Genomic DNA, 23,225 nt, shown 5'->3' on the forward strand with positions numbered 1-23,225 from the left:
TCTTTTGAAAAGCATCTGTTCATATCCTTTGTCAGTTTTTTAATGGGGTTGTTTGTTTTTTGCTTGTTAATTTAAGTTCTTTATAGATTCTAGATATTAGACCTTTGTCAGATGCATAATTTGTTAATATTTCCTTCCATTCTGTAGTTTGTCTGTTTACCCTTGATAGTTTCTTTTGCTGTGCAGAAGACCTTTAGTGTAATGAGGTCCCATTTGTCAACTTTTGGTTTTGTTGCAATTGCTTTTGGTATCTTCATCATGAAATCTTTGCCATGTCCTATATCCATTTGTATGGATATATGTCCTATAGGACATGGCATATGTTAGGCATATAGGCATATATGTCCTATAGGACATGGCATATGGATATATGTCCTATAGGACATGGCAAAGATTTTGCCATATAACTTTACCCATTTGTATGGTAAACTTTGGGAAACATCAGCTCTAACCACCATGTTTAACAGCATAAGCTGGTTGTTAAATTTTACTGATGCATATAAACCCAAAATAGATTATTTCTTTGCAAAGAAAGAGCTATATTGTTCAGCTAGTATTCTTTACTCATTTCAGTATGTTAAAGACCACATGACCCAAATTCCTCTTGAATGCTGTGCAGTGCATTGAAAGAGACTAATAAGCCGTTTTCTGTTTTCTCAGCAAATTTAATTCTTGGGATATTTCTGTTCATATAGTTTCCTATGAGACATAGCATCACTAAGAATCAAATAAGTGAAACGGAAAAGATGAAAATTAATCCTATAATCCAGTTTTAATAATGAGTTCATTTTATTACGTTTTTTTTTCCTTTCCATTTGTTTTATATTGGCCTGGAGAAAACAGGCTTGATGGATAAAGTCCACAGTATTTTCTTCCTAAGTAGCTTATATATTTAGAATGGCCCAAATACATACAGCTGGAGACACTAACTTCAGTCCTATAGTATTATATCAACCCATGATTGAAACTCGTCAACTGTACATTTATTTATTTCTTTAAAAGGATTTTTATATGATATTTAAAAACCACAAAATGAAAAGGGATCAATCAACATATACCTTAGAAGTCCTTCCAAGAGTCTCAATCTCCAACAGCCATGGAGTCTGATCTTTTTCCTTCTTTTCTCAGTCTGCAAGTCAAGTAAAGATCACCATAAATGACTCATGCTCTAGTTCTTAAAATCAAACTTGTTCCACCAAATCCAAGACCCTGAATTTGTCCAAATTGTAAAAACATGCTCTTGTCACCTGTCCACCAAAATACTTTCTACTCAAGTAAACAACAACTTTAATTGCTGACTCATCTCTTAGATTCTAAAAATGTCTGCACTGCTTCATCATCGGGTCACCAAGAATTTCACATGTCACACATTTTCCAACTTTGCCATATTTTTCATGGCAAAATTGGAAAGTACTGTGGACTTTATTCATCCAACCTGTTTTCTCTGAGCCAATATAAATTGACAATGGAAAAGAAAAAGAAAATTAACCATAAAATGAACTCATTATTAAAACTAGATTAACTATACTCTTTTCAGTTTCATTTATTTGATCCTTAATGGTGCTCTGTCTTACAGGAAACCATATGAATGGAAAAATATATCACTCATTCTTCCCTGGTTTCAACTTCCAAGTCTTCATCCGCCTCCCCTGTTTTGTTGTTTTGCATTCCTTAGTAGGAATGCAAACCACACGCCTTAGTAGGAGCACATCAGTAGGACACAGGTATTTCTGTCAGTGGATTTGTACCTGATTCTTGAAAGCGTCTTTCTCTGGGGCCTAGTCCATGATGATGTTGCTGCCAGGCTTACCGGTCTTTTCCACCGGAAACGCGGTGCGCAGCCCCTGCTGGTGCTCCCCTAGGCCCTGGCCTTCCCGGAAGCCGGGCTTCTGCATGATGTTGTGCGCCACAGTTCCCACGCCTTTAGCGAGGAAGGAGGTGCTAGGCCGATTTGGAGATCTTGCTCTGTCCTGTTCCAGCTTCACTGGGGGAGGAAAGGCAGCTTTGGAAGACCGTGATTAAGGTCTTGAATCCTCTTCATCAGGAAAACCTCTGGGTGACTCCTTGTCTACGAGAGAAGTGGGCGGGCAATGGCAGCTCCGCTCTATTTCTTTTCCTCCTCTCTCGCTCCTAATCTTCGTCTTCATCAGAATCTGGATATGGTCGCCTTGATCAGAACCCTCCTAGCTTCTTGCCTGGCTTTAGGCCTCTTTTCCCTTTCTTCTATTTCCTTTCGTATTTCGAGCTCCTGCTGTGTCTGCCGTTCGCTGTAGTGAAGTTGGTGTTTCACTAATTTCTCATAGTCATTAGGAAACATAGGATCATAATCACCACGTCGCCTGCAGAAACCCACTGGGAGCGGGATCCTTCAGCCCAGCTGCTGCATGCGGTGGTGTGTCCCCAATTTGCAGGTCATCTGACCCAGTCAATGACTGGCGCAAGAGTTGCACTGTTTTATCCTGTGGCTCTGCCTGAGTGAAAGCTGCCTTCATCACCTGAAGCTGAGACTGCAGAAGTTTGACGTTTTGGGACCAACCTTCTGCTTTTGAGTTAGTCTTCACTCCATGTCATTGTATGGGGACCTCTTTTTTCCTTTTTTTTTTTTTTTTCAACTTAATGTTGCCCTGCTGACTGCCCGTGGGTAGTCAGGTTAATGCAAACAAATTAAGAAAAAGAAGAAGGAAAAAACAAAACACCAACTTCCTAATGCCAGATAAATGGGAAATGTTATTTGTACCAAAGAAAGCTTGAGAGAGAGACTTGGAACAAATCCCTGTGGATGTGGATTTCTGGATCTCACTAGATTTATTTAATATAAAGTTTAGGCTGGGTGCAGTGGCTCACACCTGTAATCCCAGCACTTTAGGAGGCCATGGTGGGCAGATCACAAGGTCAAGAAATCGAGACCATCCTGGTCAACATGGTGAAACCCCGTCTCTACTAAAATACAAAAAATTAGCTGGGCATGGTGGTGTGTGGCTATAGTCCCAGCTACTCAAAAAGCTGAGGCAGGAGAATCACTTGAATCCAGGTTGCAGTGAGCTGAGATCGCGTCACTGCACTCCAGCCTGGCAACAGAGTGAGAGAGACTCTATCTCAAAAAAAAAAAAAAGAAAAAATTACTTTGCAGGTGCAGACTTATCTTCTGGACTGTCATTTGTTCATTCTTTTTTTTTTTTTTTTCTCATCTGGATTTCATCTTTCTGAAGTGTTTTTCAAGCAGTACTCTGTACAGTTGCAAGTTGTATATATAGTCTGCGGGTTTTGCCTTCATTCCTGAAATAGAGACTGACTGAATGTCAAATGCTTTTAACTTTCCTTTATGAAACCTCTCTGCTATTCAGAACCATACCTCCTTCCATGATATTGAGAATGCAGAATTGACTGCTGTATCGATAGTCCTCACATCCTCTTGGTAGGAAGTTGCTAGACCGAGAACTTGTGGCAACCCTGCATTGAAGTCTGTCACTGCAATAACGCACAGTGACACTTTTTCCTGCTAACCTCATATGCTTACACAAATGAAAATAACTGGGACTCAAATTTTCATGGGTCTTATATTAATATCTTTACTTGTTCAATTTCATATCTAAAAACATGCAGTACTTTATGAATAGAATTTGTCCTGAAAGTTTCATAACTTTTTTGGGGGGAACGCCTGGATTTATTTTAGTTTTTTTTTCCTAACAGAATTATTGAATTCATTTTATTTAAGAATAACCTAAGTTATGTGTCAGGAAACACCACTTGGTGAAAGAAAGATTAGCAGAACTATTGATATTCCTAAAATTAATTACTCAAAAATATTTATTGAATTAATATCCTCTTAGTTCTTAACCTATTGTGTTTAATCATCTTAATGATTAGTGAGATGAAGTAGTATTATACAAAGTTCACTCTTTAACCTATTCTTCAGAAGGTTCTGCTGTACCGTTTAAACTTATGTTTCTTTTTAAAATATAAAAATAAAAAAGATTTTAGTCTTCAAACTTTTTAAAAATATGATGTTAAATTTTAGACTTCCAAGTCTCTTTGAGGTCATGTATAAAGCTTCAGTGAGCTAAAAAGAAGTCTTAAATATGAGGGAGGCTTTTACTATAGGATTCTAAAGCAGAAAGTATTAAACTATTAAAGAGATAAAGCTTCAGTTACTAAAACAGAACTCTAAACACAACATTTAATTTTTATGGAGACTTTTAGGGAGGAGATGAGTACAGGCATTGAGAGGTACTTCATTGATTCCAGTAAGAGGAATCTTCATTGTCTATTTTTTAAATTGTACTAGTGATTAGCAATATAAGGTCAGGCTGGGAACAGTGGCTCACACCTGTAATCCCAAGAATTTGACAGGTCAAGTAGGGTGGATCACCTGAGGTCGGGAGTTCAAGACCAGCCCAACCAACATGGAGAAACCCTGTCTCTACTGAAAATACAAAGTTAGTTGGGCATGATGGTGGTGCCTGTAATCCCAGCTATTCGGGAGGCTGAGGCAGGAGAATCACTTGAATACGGGAGGCAGAGGTTGTGGTGAGCTGAGAGATTGTGCCATTGCACTCTAGACTGGGCAACAAGAGCAAACCTCTGTCTCAAAAAACAACAAAAAGCAAAAAACACATATAAGGTCAAAGAGAGAGATCAGTCAATGAAAAACACATAAGTACAAATTCTATACTTCATTTTTTTCATTTTAATAAAAAACAGTATAAAGAAAACTCATCTCAAGTGATAAATATTGATGTACATTTACTGTGATCATTCTTTAATATCTAAGATTTGAATAGTGGAAAAAGAAAATGAGAAATTATATCTCACAAGTTTGAAAGAAACAATGCTTACAGAATCAATAAAGCAAGCTTCTTTTTTAAAATAAGGCAAATGATAAAATTTTTTAAAAAATATAATTTCATAATATACAATTAATTATTAATTCAATTTATATTGCTTTTAGCATTAAGCCATTATGAAATAAGATGCCTCTTTCACATTTGTATGTTAAAATTATTCATTTAAATCAGAGGTAGACAAATCATGGTCCCTGGCATTTTATTATTTAAGCTCAAATGAATAATTGCCTTGCATTTTTAAAGGGTCATACAAATAAAAAAAGAAGGATATGCAGCAGAGACCAGGTGTGACCCACAAAACTTAAAATGTTTACTAACTGGCGTTTTATAGAAAACCTTTGCAGGCTCCTGACTTAGACTAATGCCTTATAATTTATTCTGAATTAATATGACTCTTTCTATAAACAGTTGTCTTTAAATGAAAAGACATTTTAAAATTATTATGTTCTCTATCTTTAATGAGAGTGTATACTTTCATCCTCTTCCTTATTTTTCAAACTTGAATTAGTTTTCCATTATCAGGTTATAGTTGTGACTTCCGGAGGGTGGGAGTAAATTCAAGACACTACTTTCCTATATGCTTGGACTGAGGTGGAGTAATAACGCTCAAGTCAAAGTCATGCCCTCACCACTACTTCTTAGAAGTATTGTTCTCATTTCACAGAACAAGCCCACAGGGTAAAGGGAAATGATGTCATAAGCATTGCCGTTTGTAATTTAGGTGAAATTAGCTGATGGTTGTGGTGAAACTTTTAATGTTAAACTTCTAATATTGGAAATAATCAAATGTCTATTTTATTTCTTTCTATTCATAGAACATTCTGTACCGCAGATTTTATCATTATGCACCCTAACACTGTACTTTAGTAACTGTTACTTTTTGTGTTGCTGTAAACATTAGAATTTAATCTTTGGCTATGTATTTGAATAAAGCACCTAATACCAAAGAAAGTGTTACTAGAAAAACAACTCTAGGTATTTCCACCCAGTCAGTATAACAAAATATGTTTTTAAATACTCCTAAATACACATACATCATAACACACAAAAATGCCTTTAGGGTAGATATTTAACATTTTATATAAATGGTAGTAACAATTATATTTTTAAGTAGCATTTTTCACACTTCATAAATCCAGCATATCCTAAATAAAATTTGGGCTAGGATTTCAGTTATTTTAATTTAACCTCCCCTTTAATTTTTTTCACTTATGATGCTAAAATGCATGATTATTTCTTAGGTGAGGTTTCACAAAAGAAACTAAACCTCTCTTCACTTAGTTGGGCAATAATTCCCGTTAAGGAATTTTAAATCTGAATTCCCCCCACCATAATTTCTTATTCTGAATTCCAGATATTATCTTAAATTGGATCAGTTCTAAGCTTCCTCCTTCTTACCTTTCTAATGAATGGTGAAGCTCATGGCATCATACCGATGTCCATAAACAAGGAGGAGCATCAGTCTTTGTATAATACATACTGTGGAAGAATTTTGCCTTAGTTATTGTTTTTGTCCTATTTTTGTCTTTATATTCAGGCTGCTTGGACAACAGCTCTGGCTCTGGATGTAAAAGCCCCCTGGGAGGGTTTCAGGGCTGCCTGAGGCTCATCACCATTGGTGACAAAGCAGTGGATCCCATCTCAGTACAGCAGGGGGCGCTGGGGAATTTCAGGGATCTCCAGATAGACTCTTGTGGCATTACAGACAGGTAAGGACCATCCGAGCTCACTTTAGCATGTTAGTTTTCAAAGTTGAAGAAAGCAAATGTGAACAGTTGGAAAAAGGCATTCCATTCTCTCTCTTTTTTCTGTTACCTTTCCAAAGGGAATGAATACTCATAATTACTATGAGGATTAGAGAACTGCATCTCTAATGCAATAGGCAGCATTTTTCAAATGGTAGTGTTTTATTAGAAGACATACATCGTATGACTTTTACCCTAATATGATCCCAAGTTGCTCAGCTAATAGTCATCAAGCTCACTTTTGCAACCACCCACCCATCAGTTGGATGATATTTTTCCAGGCAGAGGAATTTTACAGATTACAATTCATCAGCCACCCAACCCCACATGTTCTGCAAAGAAAATAAAAAGTAATCTGTCCTAGAAAAGTTTGAATCATAGAGATGGATGAAGATATGTGCCGAAGGACATACTCAATGAAATATGGAGGTTGGACAAGAAAAACATTTAATTAATAAATTAAGTATTACAACCACAGTTATGCTAGTTGTACCATAATTTTACAATGATTTTGGCTGGAGGAATCACAGGGTCACACCTGGAAAAACAATATTTCTATGTATTATTTGCCATAGTACATTAGGTATTTACTTTCAGGGAATAAATAAATGCTACAGATTTAAAAATTAAAAAGTTATATACACACCTGGTAGATCTTTCAAAACCTGTCTTTTGAGGAGTAGATTCTGGTAGTCAATTCTAGTTTAAACATTAACTGTAAAATTTTTATCTCTGTCTAAACAGGTTTTAATTTATAACTCATATGTAGTGACATGTCAAAAAAAAAAGTAATTCCTACTAAATGAAAAGTTCATGCATATGTACTTTATTCAGCACAGAATAATTTCCCCCTGTGAACATTCTGTTGATTTGTAGGAAAAATTAATTAATTCAAAGATGAGGAGTGTATGAAGTAAGAATTTGTCAAGTACCTCTCACCCTTGACCTTGAGATTCAAACTCTTGGCACACAGCTGGGACTGTATTTATGTCTCAACACCAGCTTCAGAATCCCACTCTAGTCATGGAGAGGGTCGTGGGAAGGTTTCTGGCCATTTGCTCACTTAACATAATCCCAGGTTGTTCAGCTAACTAGCCAGGGAGCTCAGCTCTCCCAGGGTTACAGGGAAATGTCCCATGGGCCCACACTGTGAGTGGCAATAGCTGTCAGCTCAGCTGTGATGCAAGTGTGATTTTCTCCACTTGTAAGACATTATTTTGATATCTTGTTAATTACTCACGAAATATGATCCATTTGCAGTATATCTGTTATGAGATATGTAGCTCCCAAAGTACAAAACCATTGTATTTACTGTTATAGGTGGTTTTGTTTTAACCTTAAAGTCCCAAGAGTTACACTGGTGCCTAACTTTGTCTCTGAGATCCCACATTTTAGAAAGGCTTCCAAATTGCACCCCAAAGTTACTTATAAACATGGTCAACTAAGCATGTGTGTGTGAGCCACAGTTAAACTTCAGCCACGATGTGTACAGTAATCATCGCAGATAAGGGTTTTAAGGAAGCATTTTAAAATTATTTTCAAATAGGACTACAAATGAAGGCTATTCACTATTTCATTCCCAATGTCAGTAATATAGAAGACTAGCTCCTGTGAGATTTTTTTTTGAAAACCTGAATAGCAGTAAAATTGGAAAACTTTCAAATGACATTCTACAGTTAAGATTAAAGACCTTTGAACTGTTCCCTTTACATGCAGTTTTGAAATCCTGAAAATACTGAAAATTCACTTTTAAGTATCCTGAAAACAGGCCTGTAAACATCTATTAAGCTTTCTTTGTTGTTACTTAAAAAAACTATAATTGTATTAGTCTGTTCTCACACTGTTAATAAAGACATATCTGAGACTGGGTAATTTATAAAGGTAAAGGGCTTAATGGACTCACAGTTCCACATGGCTGGGAAGGCTTCCCAAGGATAACAGAAGATAAGGGAAAAGCAAGACACATTTTACATGGTGGCAGGCAAGAGAACATGTGCAGGGGAACTCCCCTTTATAAAACCATCAGATCTCATGAGAGTTATTCACTATCATGAGAACAGCATGGGAAAAACCTGCTCCCATGATTCAATTACCTTCCACCAGGTCCCTCCCATGACATGTGGGAATTATGAGAACTGCAATTCAAGACGAGATTTGGGTGACGAACAGCCAAACCATTTCAGTAATCCACAAATTAGAAACATATGTTATCCAAATACCAAACCTAAAAATCCTACTTAGGAACAGATATGGGGTATAAAGTTATCTTTTTTAATCAAAATGTTAAGCTACACAAAAAATAGCAATGGGCAGTTTGGATGACAGAGTCACAAATAATGGATGTTTATGTTTGGATAGATTTTAACTTCTTACATCAGACTCCTATATGCTTAAGGTTCTCCCTGTATACCACATGGTAGAGCTTCCAATGGGGTCCTCTGATGCATTCCATCTGGGGCTCCCTGAGCAGGGAGGCCTCTGTTACCTCCTCACCTGGCTGTGCTGACCAGGCTGCTCACCCCACTCCTGCCCTCCCTCTGAAATCTCTTGTGTTGGTCTTCTGCCTGCTAGCTACTTCCTCTATTATTTGTACTATGTATAAATTTCTCATAATTGATGTTGTGTTTAATTGGAGAAAAATAGTGTATACTTGTTGAGAGTCTCTGGATCACTTAAACAGTTCTTATTCTGAAATAGAACTAAAATTACTCTCACCCTGTTGATATCAAACAGCAGTGGTTTTTAATGTTTTTGTTTTTAATTTGTGGGATCTTCAAGTCAGGTATGATCTTAAGATTCTCCATTATGTTAAAGAAGAAGGGGAGGTGGAGGAGGATGTAGGAGAAGAGGAACAGCTGCTTTTTAAACTGGTATGGAGGTGGGCCCCCACCCCACCCATCCTCGCTTGTCACTCCACTTCTCCCTCTTTTGATCCATTCACATAGGCTTTTCCATGCCTCGGCCTTTAAAATACTTGAAAAGTTGTGATTCTGATGGCCCTTAACTCTTCTCTAAAAGCAGACTAAATGGGCATTAACACCATGTAATTAATGGAAGTCTTGGCCCTGAGCTGGTGGTGCACTGCTGGAGAGTTGGGATGGGGAGTTGCGGGCATGGGCAGGGTGGGGAATGCTGTGGTTTCTTCTTCCCCAGCCCCTCAGGTTCCCCTCGAAGGATCTCTCCAGAGACCAAATACAGGCCCCTGGGGCTTTCTGTCAACTTCATACCCCAGCTGTCTGCTGGTCGTCCTCCCACCACAGCCAGGAGGCCTGTCACAACCTCCCAGCCCCTCTCCTGCTACTTCTCTGGGCCCCATGGCAAGGGGCACTTGGGCACTCACCCCCTCTGCTGCTCCAGCATGGACTATGGCATCCCTCACGGCCCAGAAGATCGGTGGCCTTTAGAACCTTCACTCTTTATCAGGTCCTTAGCTATGTGCTCAGCAGTGGGAGAGAGCAGGCAGAGGTGGGTTATGGTATTCAGGCCAGGCTTCCAGAAGGTCACACTACCTCTTGGTGAAGCCTCCATTCTGTGTCAGGTGCTGGTCAGCTTCCATAGTGTACTCTCTTCCCTCTTCCCCTAACAATCCTGAAAGGCAGGCAGGCTAACCCCCTAATACTATAGTGGGCGGCAGCAGATTCCAGAGAACTCTGAAAGTGTGAGACCTCCAGCTCTGTTCTTTTTCAAGATTATTTTGGCTAGTTCAGAGTCCCTTGAGATTCCCTATGAATTTTAGGATGAATTTTTATTTTCTGCAAAAAAAGGCATTGGGATTTTAATAAGAATTGTATTGAATCGTAGATTGCTTTGGGTAGTATTGACATATTACTAGTGTTAGTCCTTAAAAAGCAATAACCAACTGCTCATTCTAAATCTAAAAGGTGAAATAAGATGACCTAAAATAAATGTTCTTCAAAATTTCTGAACTTCTGTTACTATGTGACTGAAGCTATTCGTGTTTCTCCTCCCCTCTGTATTGTCCTCCATTTCCCCTTCTTTTAAAAATGATCACAATATATTAATGGAGCATGCCATATTTCATAATTTTATGTATATAATTGTTTTTGCTAGCCACATGTGAAGTTATCATTGTGTCACTTGGAACAACAACAAAAAAGAGAGATGTGTTGAAAATTCATCTGTCATAGATACCTAATAATCAGCTACATGCTAATGGATATATTTATCTAAATTTGTCACTGTAATTAGAGAACCTTGATGGCAGACCCAATAATCATGTCATGTGTGGTTATCTTGCATATGCCGTTCTTTCAGATTAACCTGTTTTTGGTAAAACACTTATTTGTTGATGATTTCAAAAGGGAAACAGAAGTTGTATCTGTTTTCTTTTAGGTGCTTGCCCAGCTACTGTGAGCATGGGGGCGAGTGTTCCCAGTCGTGGGACACCTTCTCCTGTGACTGTCTGGGCACAGGCTATACGGGCGAGACCTGCCATTCCTGTAAGCCTCATGCCTCCCTCTCATTTCTGTCAGCATCTCTTTGTCATTTCATTTTGATTAGTTGTTTATATATATCTGCATATTTGCAATCATGCAAACACATTGGAAGAGCTATTTCAGCACTCAATTAATTTCTAGTTTATTTTTAACCTACCTTATTTAATACAAGGGTGTTGAGGTAGTACATAGAAATACATAGTACAAATAGGATTGAAAAAGGCAGCTGGCAAGCAATGGGGAAATAAGTCTAGGAGAATCAAATATAGTAAAAGGTAAAAACCAAATGAAATTAAAAATGCATAATGCTCCTTGTTCCATTACTTGAGTTGGACCATACTTTTAATTCTAAGAATTTTTTCAGTCAGAGAAAGGTGGAAAAACAATCTCTTGCCAGGCTGACAAATCCCATGATTTAAGGTATTTGAAGATTTTTTAACAATCATAGGGATGATGCAATCATGGGACTGCAACATGGTAAAATTTTTGAAGAGGTAATTAGATATCTGCTAGAAATTAGAGGACCTTTAAGGTCTCCTATGACTGTGCTTTTCTTTGGTGGTGGTGATGATTGTAAAGTGAGTAACTGTAAAAGTATTAATGTATTGAGTACTTATGCTGGCCCTCTGCTATTGCTTTGTGTATATTAACTCATTTAACCCTATAGCAACTCAGGGAAGAAAGTGCTACTATCTTCATTGCAGAGTTGAGGACAGAAAGAGGTTATGTAACTTGGCCCCCAGCTAGTTTGTGGTTCCATGAGTTGAGCTAAGGAGGTTGGCTCCACAGTCTTGGCTCCAGGATGCCTGAATGGTGGTCCACGTACCAGCAGTATCCACACCCCCTGGGAACATTTCACAAGTACAGACTCTCAGGCCTCACCCAAACCTACTGAATCAGAACTGCTGGCGATGAGGCCCTGAATCTGTGGTAACCAACCTTCCACGTGATTCTGGTGGACATTTAAGTGTAAGAACAACATCTAAGGGATGGCATATTCTAACACTTCTCAACTACCTCTGCCATATTCAAAATCATCTGTCTATACCAAAGAATCATCCTCTGTGAATTTCAAAGTCCATGCCATTTTATTCACCTCTAATCTGTTACAATTAGAACATCAAAGAAACCTGAAAAGCCTATTTTTTTAAATGTTTTTAACTTTTACAGTTTTCTTTCTGTATATCTCTACTGATGTTTCTGAGAAACTTTTCAGGAATATTTTGCCCATCTCTGGGTCTTCAGGGAAACAGAGCAAGATGCAAAGTCCTCAGTTCCACTTGCTCATCCTGAGGTCCTACTTGAAACTTTCAAGAACTCTTCCACGAGACATATTTAATTTGATTTTCACAAAAACCATAGGAGAAAGGCAGGGTGTGGAGCGTTAAAACCTCACTTCACATATGCAAAGGAAGCACAGTGAGAATTCTGCACCCCCAGCCAAGGTTCTGCAAAATATCTGGGCAAAAGGGGAGATAGTCCAGGACTGACTCTCACAGACTGAAGCGTGAAGTATGATTTTTGCACTAGAAGGATCTCTGTTTATAAAGCCATGACACATTTTCTAGGAGTTAAGTGCCCTCTCAGACCAGAGATTAAATGTCTGGATAAGGTCATAGAATTGGTGCAGGGACCAGATCTTTTACTTCTGTATATCTTCCATCCTCCAGGCATAGTATTTACCTAAAAGCAGATGCCTAATCCTGTGTATTACCTGACAACTTTATGACCACCACCACACTCAGTATCATCTCTTACATGTTGCATTTAATGAATGAGGTTATATTAGTGCATGGTTATTCACTACAATCAAAATGTAACTCCAAAAAATTCGGAGGGAAAATATCAGGAGATTGAAAAAGTATTTCAGGTGTCAGTCTGATCTAATAATTGAGTTGACTGTTATCCAAGCTAAAGGTAGACATTTGCCAAGCCCATAGTCATTGAATGTGAGACTAGACTGCCACACCTAGTTGAATAGGTTATTTTGTATTTCTAATTGTATAACATGTATCAATTATAAACAACTACTTAATTGTATATAATTATTAATTGCATATAACTAATTGTAGGTAATTATATACAATTAAAATGTAAAATCAATGTATATAATACATGATATACATTAATATATGTATACATTATCATTTAAAAAGCCAAACAATTCATATAAAGCACAAGTTCTAGTCACCTTCTCAATATTTGTCCCCATTCCAAACCTGTACCCTATATCTAAGCATTGTTATTAATTTGAGTGAATCCTACCAGACATTTACAAATATATGTATCTATTTAAATCAATATGCCACAAGTGGCAAAAGAAAAATAAAGATTAATAATGTCAATGTCCATCTCCTGCAGATATTAATTCCATCCTTGTACTTGGTAAAACATTGACTTGCACAAATGAAAATATTCAATTATTTTGGAGTAAATTTACACTATATAAGGAATATCTTTCAAAATGTTTCTTTCTTGCTTTGAATTTCAATTATCTTGAATTGTCAGTTGCAAAATACTTAGGGAAGTTTTTTTTTTAAATCAACTTTAAATATTTTTAATGAAGAAAAGTTGATGGCATATAAATTCTATTTCTCTCTTTAAAATGCTCATTCACAGGTTGTTTTAAAGCAAGCAAAGGGTATAATTGCTGCATAGCTTAAGAAAAACTTTACAGAATGTTTATCAGAAAAATACAAGATTATATAGGCAGCAGACATTAATTAATGGTCTCAGGCATTCAGTTATTACAGGTAAAATGAGGGTTTCTTCTCTAATTATAGAGTTTAATTCTGAAGTATAGTTGCTACGAGTTTGAAAAGAACCATGCTTCAATAGCACACAGGATTCAGATTCACAGGGCTTCCCTCTCATATCTCTTCAAGTGTTTTACACTGTGCTTCAGAGTTGCCTGCTTTCTTACCTAAAAACAAAACATTTATGTACAGAAAGTACAGTCCCTAGCCATTGCCAAAAGATTGTCTGTTGACAATTCCCACTGTAACCACATCTTCATGTTTGAACATCAACACAATCTTTCCTTCTTCCTCAAAACAGAAATACACTGTATACTGAATATTTATTCAGCATCTAACAACATCTAACATTTAAGTATATTTTGACTAGGTAATTTTCTTTTCCTTTGTTAATAAAAATAAATTTAATTTTTTAAATGTCATTTTTCTTGCATCTCATCAAATATACTGTCGTACGCTATAAAAATATTGGGTCATATGTATCACATGTCTGTAATTCAGAAATACAAACCTTTGGACACCAACTCTACATCTGGAGAGATTTTTTTCTGGTTCTTATGGCTGGTGTTCTCCTACAGCCCTCTATGAGCGGTCCTGTGAAGCCCACAAGCACCGAGGAAACCCATCCGGGCTTTACTATATTGATGCAGATGGAAGTGGCCCCCTGGGACCATTTCTTGTGTACTGCAATATGACAGGTATGTTGATAATCATTAGATGCATATATCAGAATAGACCAAGGAGAAATTTACCCAGATGGCAGCATTATTAAGCATGCAGTTTGATAGTGTGTATTTGCTAAGTAGAAGCATTAAATATGTATTTGTTAATTTTGTTGCCAACCAAATTTTCTTGTATTTCTTGTTTGACTGTGTTGGATTATAGGCAAGATTTAATGCTCTGCCGGGGCATCTCGCTAGCTCCTGCACTCCTCATAATACATCTGTTCATGTGCATCATGATAAAATGGAAACCTCTGATTCTGTGATTTACATGTTTTCTATATTTAGAAAAAACAGAGGTCTTTGAAAGTGCTAAGAAATAACATATATGTGTGTTAATGTTTTATGTATATCTTAAATAATTTAGTGATTTGTATGGCATATAATTTTTTTATAACCAAAGAAATTTGATTATTTATCTGGCTTTCAGTGTTATTAGAAATGAACATAGCTTGATAATAGAAGATTGCAGTAGAATTCCTTTTAAATAGTTAAATTTTTACAGAAATTTGTTGTCACCTCGCTCTTCCAACTCTACAGAAAGTGGAAATCTGGAATAAACAATTTTCATTTATTGTGCTGACAAAAGATTTCAAAAGTCTCATAAATTTGGACAATAAACAAATGAGTCAGCAAACACCAAGAAAAAATAAAACAGACAACTGAAATTACATAGGCATTTAAAATGCCTTAGCAAAGATTGCCAAAAAAAAAATTAAAACTTTACAGGGGAAGTTCAGAAGATTCAGATCCATGGGCACAGCAATATGCTGAAGATAAAGACATAGACATTCTGCCATGAGATACCAATTATCTCCAAAATCCCTCAACTTAAACAATCAAACCAAAGTGAGAAATCCCATAAAAATGGTCTTGGTGGATGGATATCAAAAGACTTAACCAAAGTCACAACCAGGAAGGACCTTGGTTGTCATAATTCTAAGATGAGGAAACCAAGCCTCAGAAAACTTGGTTAGGGAAGTATCTACTGACAAAATCTAGCTAATGATAGAGGAATCACTAAACTTTGGTCTCTTTTCTCCTCTAGAAAAGGTCACCTTCTCTTTAGATGCTGCATTGCTCTATAGCAAGTAATATATTCTCTAGTTGTACCAATCAAGCAATAATGATTATAAAATGTGCAATGTCAAACTACTATTCCAATAGCCTGAAATATATATTTGGTAAAAGCCTTCAAAAAGCAGTTGCTTCGGAGCTTGGAAGTAGGCACTCTGTCTTAAAAACAAGTAAAAAGCCGGGCCAGCTGAAAACATCAGCAAATTGTTTCAGATCCAGCAGAGAAGTAAGGTCACAGAGGAAACCACTGCCCCGCACTCCAAAATTGGAGAGACAGGCAGGCTTATATATAGAATGACAACTTTCTTCCACAAGCAGAAACTTTCCAGGAAACCATGGTCAAGGTAGGAAAACCTAAACTTAACTGACAAATTGCTGGATGCTCAATGTGGACACATCTGAGAGTTCAAAACTCCAGGGAGACCCAGTCAGAGAAGGGTGGCCACCGTTCTGTGAGTTTTACACCTAGGAGCTTGACCAGATTCTCACAGTGAGTACTGGAGGAAAATCTCCTCATGCTTCCAGAAGGGGGAGGTGAAAAGGAACCATCTTGCAGCACACCAGAGCTTTCTGTTCTTCTTAACAAGCTCTTTCCTCAAGGGAAGATATTTGACCTAAGCTACTGGTGTTTTGTTTTGTTTTTCCAGACCCTAATCTACTAGAGGAAGGAAAATACCCACCTCTAGCCATCCTGTCCCATGTCAGGGTAGTGATGGGAGGGAGGGCTGAGAAGATCTTGTGAACCCCAAACCTAATCACAGGACTACAGAATCGTTCCCCTTCCCACACGTTACTTACAGTACTACCGGCCTCTTTACAGCGGCTACTTTTACCTGGTACATCACATCTGGCTATCAGGAAAAAATTTCAGCTGGACCTGTAGTCCCATTACTTTGAGAAGCTGAGGAGGGAAGAGCATGAGACCAGTTTGAGACTAGTCTGAGCAACATAGTGAGACACCAACCTCTACAAAACAAAACAGGCATGGTGACACATATCTGTAGTCCCCAGCTACTTGAGAGGCTGAGTTGGGAGGATCACTTGAGCCTGGGAGTTGTAGACTGCAGGGAGCCATGGTCACACCATTGCACTCTAGCCTCGGCAACAGAGAAATACCTTGTCTCTAAAAAAAGAAAAAGAAAAAAATTCAAGGCAAAAGCACACTTTGAAGAGACAGAACAAGCATTAACAACAGACTCAGATATGGCAGGGATGTTGGAATTATTAGACCAGTACTTTAAACCACTATAATTAATATGGAGGCTGTAATGGACAAAGTAGATAGCATGCAAGACCAGTTGAACAATGTAAGCAGCAAGAAGGAAATTCTAAGAAGCAAAAAGGAATGCTAAAGATGACAAAAGTGTAACAGAAATGAAGAATGCCTTTTGATGGGCTTACTAGTAGACCAGGCACAGCTGTGGAGAGATCTCTCCCTAAGCTTGGAGAGATCTCAACGGAAACTTTCAAAACTGAAAAGCAAAGAAAAAAAAGACTGAAAAAATATCCCCAAAACCCAGAACATAATTTCTGAGTACAGTGGCACAACTACAAGAGGTGTAACATACATGTAAAGGGAATTTTAGGAGAAGAAAGACAGGAACAGAAGCGTATTTGAAGCAATAATGACTGAGAATTTCCACAAATTAATTTCAGACACCAAATCACAAATCCAGGAAGTTCAGAGAACACTAAAGCAGGAGAAATGCCCCCAAAACTACATCAGGCATACATTTTCAAACTATAGAATTCAAAGCTAAAAGCAAACTCCTAAATATAGTCAGAGGAAAAAAAGCACCTTACCTACAGAGGAGATAAGTATTACATCAACTTCTCTGCAGTCATCTTGCCAGCAAGAAGAATGGAGTGAGATAAAGTGTGAAAGAGAAAAAAAACCCAGCAACTTAGAATTCTTTATCTTACGAAATTCTTTTTGAAAAGTGAAGAAATAAAGACTTTCTCAGACAAATGAAAGGGTCATTTCTCCAAGAAGAGATAACTTTAATATGTATGCTCCTGACAAGAGAACACAGTGGATCTTCTTTTTTCTTCTAGGGCATATAGGAATGGGTATGCCAGATGCTGGGGATTTCATATGATGTATTGAGTGAATTTTATTATTTACGTGCAGACAATTCCCATTTACAATGGTTCTACTTACAATTTTTTGACTTTACTATCTGAAAACCATGTGAATCCCTAATTCAAGTACCCATACAACCATTATTTTTTTACTGTCAGTGCAGTAGTTAATAAACGACAGGAGATATTCAACACTTTATTATAAAACTGGCATTGTGTTAGATGGCTTTGCCCAATTGTAGTGATTTAAGTGTTCTGAGCACATTTAAGTGAACTGAACCAGATCGAGCTGGGTTCAGTAGGTCAAATGTATTAAATGCATTTTTAATTTATAATAAGTTTATTCAGATGCAACTTCATCATAAGTTGAGAAACATCTGACTGCTAATTCCAATCAAAATCATTAAGTTAAATTAGCTTAATTTTCAAAGTCGAATATTTATCTGAGCTACAGGGGTCGAACAGGGATCAACATAGTATAGTTACCCTCCTTCTGGGTCATGCGACTCCCTCCAGTGAGTCAGAACACACAGGTTGTCTCTGACTCAACCACACCTCTGAACCGCTTTTCACATTTAGCCACTGTTAAAATTAATCTGCTCAGGTCCAATTCACTTGAGCCCAGGAGGTCGAGGCTGCAGTAAACTATGAAGGTGCCACTGCACTCTAGGCTGGGCAAAAGAGGGAGACTCTATCTCTAATAAAAAAAAAAGAAAGAAAGAAAAAGAAAGGGGTTATATTAGATGCTCTTCAAGATCCTTTCCAGTTCCAATGTGCTTATAATCTATTGAAATAAATTGGGAGCATCAGAGAAACCACAATGGTCTGCTTCTTTCTTTGGGTCTTTTACTACTGATATTATAAGAAGAAGTGAGTCAAGTGGAATTTTATAAACACAAATGCATATCCTACAATGTCCCTAGTTACTATTCTCTTCAGAAAAACAGTTTTACACATGTATTCTCAACAGTTCCCTTCTGAGTACTGAGGACATTTCTATTACATCCTTAACCATGTGTGACTGCAAATCTATCATATTAACCACCAGCCTATGTGAACTACTCTGGACAATCATTTCTTTCCCACTTTGCTACAAATATGAACACATGGCCAAAAATGGCATGTGATTGATCATCTTCAGTGCCCAACTTAGTGCTCCAAAGGTTTTTCTGTATTTGATTCAGTTGATAGGAAAACTCTGAAGGTGAGAGTAGGTGATGTGCACAGAGTAACACCAGGTTGTGAAAATTCTAAAAGGCCAGGTGCAGTAGCTCACACTTGTAAATCCCAGCACTTTCGGAGGCTGAGGCAGGTAGATCATCTGAGGTCAGGAGTTCGAGACCAGCCTGACCAACATGGTGAAACCCCTTCTCTACTAAAAAAATACAAAAGTTAGCCAAGCATAGTGTTGTGTGTCTGTAGTCCCAGCTATTCGGGACACTGAGACAGGAGAACTGCTTGAACCGAGGAGGTGGAGGTTGCAGTGAGCTGAGATAGCACTACTGCACTCCAGCCTGGGTGACAGAGTGAGACTGTCCCAAAAATAAGTAAAATAAAAATTCTAAAATGAAAAAAATAGACCAATATTAAAGGAAGAACCGATGGAACTGAAATTGCTGTAGGTACACTTAGAGCCTCCTTTGGTGATCAGAGTAAGCCGAGTGATAATTTAATTTAAAATTGCATTCATTATTTAAATTTGCAGATTGCTTCCGTACTTGCAGCTCATTTGTGGATATCACATCTTGGCTCTCCATGGGTTCTGTTACCAAAGAGATATTCCAATAGCACAGCTGGTTTCCTTGTCCTTCTTTCCTCTGATCTCTGTTGCTCTGTTCTTGCTGCGGTTGTTGTTGTTGTTGTTGTTGTTGTTAGGTGTGTGTACATAACAGTAAGGCTGTGAAATGTGTCTTAAGCACGTTTAGCACCCAAGCCATGAAAAATCCTGAGATGTGAAGGGTTGGGAGGGTGATTTCTCAATGTAAAATGTATTACACTGTTTTGCTTCTTAGTTCTTAAAAAAATCCCCATATGAATGTTTCTTAGTCTCTCCAGTTTGGAAAAGTTTTATGTAAAATGTCCATTATTCTAAATATGTCTTTTTAGAGGTTAAAGGACCAGGCAGCACCAGCATAGTAGAATTGAAGCGACTGCAAGTCTGGTGGGAGGTCTGTTGTTGGGAACAGTGAAGAACTCAAGGTGTGCCTCTTCCCTTAGGAAATTGTGGAATCATTTTGTTTTTATTTAATCAAAACAATAAAATTAATTAAGTGACAGAGATACATCAGAAGTTATGTCAGCAGGCAGTCAGATGTCCAGGGTCACCATCTGGAAAGTGTTGTTAGAAGCTCTAGGCCTGTGATTCCTCCGAGCTTGGTCACTGATGGAGAAGCTGACACAATTAAACCACTTTATTTTAATAGAGCTGCTTCCTGTTATAACTGGGAGTATGTGGGTCACATAGTCCCAATATGTATCCTTTATAAATGTATTTGATAATGAGAGAAGTAGAGGCACACACAGATGAGGAAAATGCAGATGAGTTTAAAAAGATAAAGGCGCTGGCAGTAACAATTTAGCCCCATGCTTGTGTTGACGTAAAAAATGGTTTTAACAACCAAAAAGTTTTTGCTTACCTGACGTATTTTTAGGCATGACGTCACAGAAGTCTGATGATCAGTTCTCCTGATATGATATGCTTTGTCTTAGAGGCTTTCTGGCTCAGTACATTGTTACACGAGTCCAACTCCTCAAATCGGGCCAAACATGCAGTCATGCAAATTTCAATTAAAAGTTAATTCACCGGTGGCTCACGCCCGTAATCCCAGCACTTTGGGAGGCCGAGGCATGTGGATCACGAGGTCAACAGATCGAGACCACCCTGGTGAACATGGTGAAACCCTGTTCTATACTAAAAATACAAAAATAATTATCTTGGCATGGTGGCGCATGCCTGTAATCCCAGCTACTCAGGAGGCTGATGCAGGAGAATTCCCTCAACCCAGGAGGCGAAGGTTGCGGTGAGCTGAGATCGCGCCATTGCACTCCAGCCTGGGTAACAAGAGCGAAACTCCGTCTCAAAAAAAAAAAAAAAAAAAAGTTAATTCACACAGAGGACGCGTCTGCTTTGCCCTTCCTGCTGGCCTTTGCCGCCCAGTGATGCCGCTCCTTTGCCCGTTTCTGCCCAGCAGACGCCGCGTGGACCGTGGTGCGGCACGGCGGCCCCGACGCAGTGACCGTCCGAGGCGCCCCCAGCGGACGCCCGCGCTCGGCGGCATCCTTCGCGTACTCGGCGGGCACAGGGCAGCTGCAGGCCGCGGTGGGCCTGGCGGAGAGCTGCGAGCAGCGGCTGGCTCTGCGTTGCGGGACGGCGCGGCGGCCGGACTTGCGAGGTAAGCGCCGCGGTTGGGGGCTGCAGGGGCGCGCGGGGCCGGGGCACGGCCCGAGATGCATTTCCAGGGAGAAAAGGCTTAGTTCAAAGCCCTGACCGCTCTCTCTGTCTCTTCCGGTTCTTGACTGGACTAAAGAGCAACCAGGAGCGCCTTCCTGACCTTTGAGAGAGGTTCAGCGTTGTCCTTTTTTATCCAGGGAAATTCCGCTAATAACTTATGAATTAGCTTTCCATTAACAGTGGGGATAATGGCTGTAGGGCAAGATGGGTCTAACAGAGTTCTTCATTGAGACCAATGAGAACCAGTAACCTCCTTACTCTTCTCCAAGTCTTCCTCTGCATCTACCTGGAACTGTTTCCTCCCTTTAGATTATTTCAATATGCCCTTCCTCAGCCCCCGCCACTGTCACTTTGGTCTAGGATGAAATAATTACTAGAGTTATCACAAACGTTTTCAGCGGGACTCTCATTTTTCTGAAATTATACCTTGAGAAATGTATACCTCAGTCTTCATAAATGGAAGTAATCGTTTATGAAGGAAGAATCTTTTATGGAAGGAAACTCTGCATCAAAACCCTCTTCTCCTAAGTCAAAGGCCAGCTTCTCCCCACTTTCCAGAATCCCCGTGGTTCCCTGCGGAACACTTCACTGCTCCCCAACATAGCTTCCATATGGTTTTTTGAAAGCATTTCTATTACTAATTATAGGTAGATACTGAAATTTGCCTGTTTTTTAAATTTAGCAATCACAAATAGTATACAGTCAGGAGGACCACTAGAGCCCAGGAGGTCCAGGCTGCAGTGAAGTGTGATTGCTCCGCTGCCCTCCTTCTTGGGCAGCAGAGCAACACCTTGTCTTAAACAAACAAAAAGGTTTATGTGAGTAGCATAATAAAGCCACTGAAATCAATTTCACTCTTAATGTTCAATACAAAATTTTCTTTAGTTAAGTTGAAAAGTGGTGTACCGGCTCAGTTGGGAGACCCCCACCCAGGCGGCACTGAAGGTATTGAGAGGCAGACACCCAGATGGCACAAGAGAGTGGATCTATCCTGGGGACCAACTGCCTGAGAGCCTCTGGGGCTGACAGCTCTCCAGGCTGAAGGCCCCAGCAGATTCTCATCCACGCATTTATTTGCTCTTTGAGAGGTGCTTCTTATTAATACACAGGCACTCTACATTTACACATAAGAATATACTAAGTAGGCAGCTGTTACCCACCTATCACTAATTACAAACTAAAAGGTATCCTCCACAGAGCCATGGGGGTAGGGTAAACTTAATGTTTCTCAGCAGTGGTGTATGACTGTCAGCTGAAGGTGGTTTGTGTGGATCCATCAGCCCATGCCTGCATTGGCTTCCTAATCTGTCCTGGCCAATCAGCCCCTGGAATATACCAGATCATTTCCACTATCTGGATGGCCTTCCCATTCCCTCAACTCCTGACTGCCTTTCACATTCTTAAATCTTACTCACTGTGCTCGACCTGTGTAATCTGCACCTTGGTCCCTTCCAAGGGTGGTGACTCTCTCCTTTGGATGCCTGCCAGCCAATTTGGCCTAGTAAAAAGAGCAAAGGTCTCATTGTATTTCCAGTTTGAAGTTCAAATGCTAAGTCTGTCACTTAGCAGCTGTGGAACTTTAGGTCACTGCTTAATCTTTCTCAGATTCTGTTTCCTCTTCGATGAAGTGGACCCTGTAGTATGGATCTTTTGGGGTTTCTTTCATAAATGAGATAGCCTACATAAGTTCAGTAAGTAAGAAACTCTCATTCCCAGTTCTTCAGTTTTTAAAATTTGGCATTACAAAACTTAATTATTTGTTAGTTCATTTCTGTTGAATTTTAATCAGTGACGAAGATAGTTACAGAAAACTAAGCCAGGAGAATGGAACAAAATATATTGGATTGGTTAACCAGGGATGCAAGACAAAGTGAAGACACTGAGCAAGCTGCCAGGGAGTGAACATCTAATGTAACCAGAAAACCAGAGCCCCTAGTGAGTCAGTGAGAAAGCACCTCACATAGGGACTAGTCCATAGTCTGGACACTGCACAGGTCAGCAAGGAAATTCTCCCAACAGGGCCAGTATTTAATTAATGTGTTTACTAGCTATTACCTGTTTGGCTTTATTTCTAGATGTAAGGATTATTCT

General features: G+C 38.8%; 1 protein-coding gene across 8 annotated transcripts in view; it reads left to right on the forward strand.

Annotated features, from left to right (window-relative positions):
• The window catches only part of CNTNAP3 (contactin associated protein family member 3), a 218,309-nt gene that overhangs the window by 134,762 nt on the left and 60,322 nt on the right, over positions 1-23,225 (forward strand). For 5 of the 8 annotated variants that reach the window (XR_013526380.1, XM_078348872.1, XM_078348874.1 and 2 more), the window contains 4 exons: positions 6,382-6,553; positions 10,943-11,049; positions 14,381-14,500; positions 20,872-21,075. Coding sequence is in view for 7 of the 8 variants with exons in the window: in XM_078348872.1 (XP_078204998.1) it covers positions 6,382-6,553; positions 10,943-11,049; positions 14,381-14,500; positions 20,872-21,075 (603 nt within the window). In the remaining variant the exon portion in view is untranslated. The remainder of the gene's footprint in view (positions 1-6,381; positions 6,554-10,942; positions 11,050-14,380; positions 14,501-20,871; positions 21,076-23,225) is intronic. The other 3 variants (XM_078348885.1, XM_078348896.1, XM_078348886.1) reach the window with 1 other exon arrangement.

The sequence above is a fragment of the Callithrix jacchus genome, chromosome 1 (genome assembly GCF_049354715.1).
Source record: "Callithrix jacchus isolate 240 chromosome 1, calJac240_pri, whole genome shotgun sequence".
In the NCBI taxonomy this organism is placed as follows: Eukaryota; Metazoa; Chordata; class Mammalia; order Primates; family Cebidae; genus Callithrix; species Callithrix jacchus.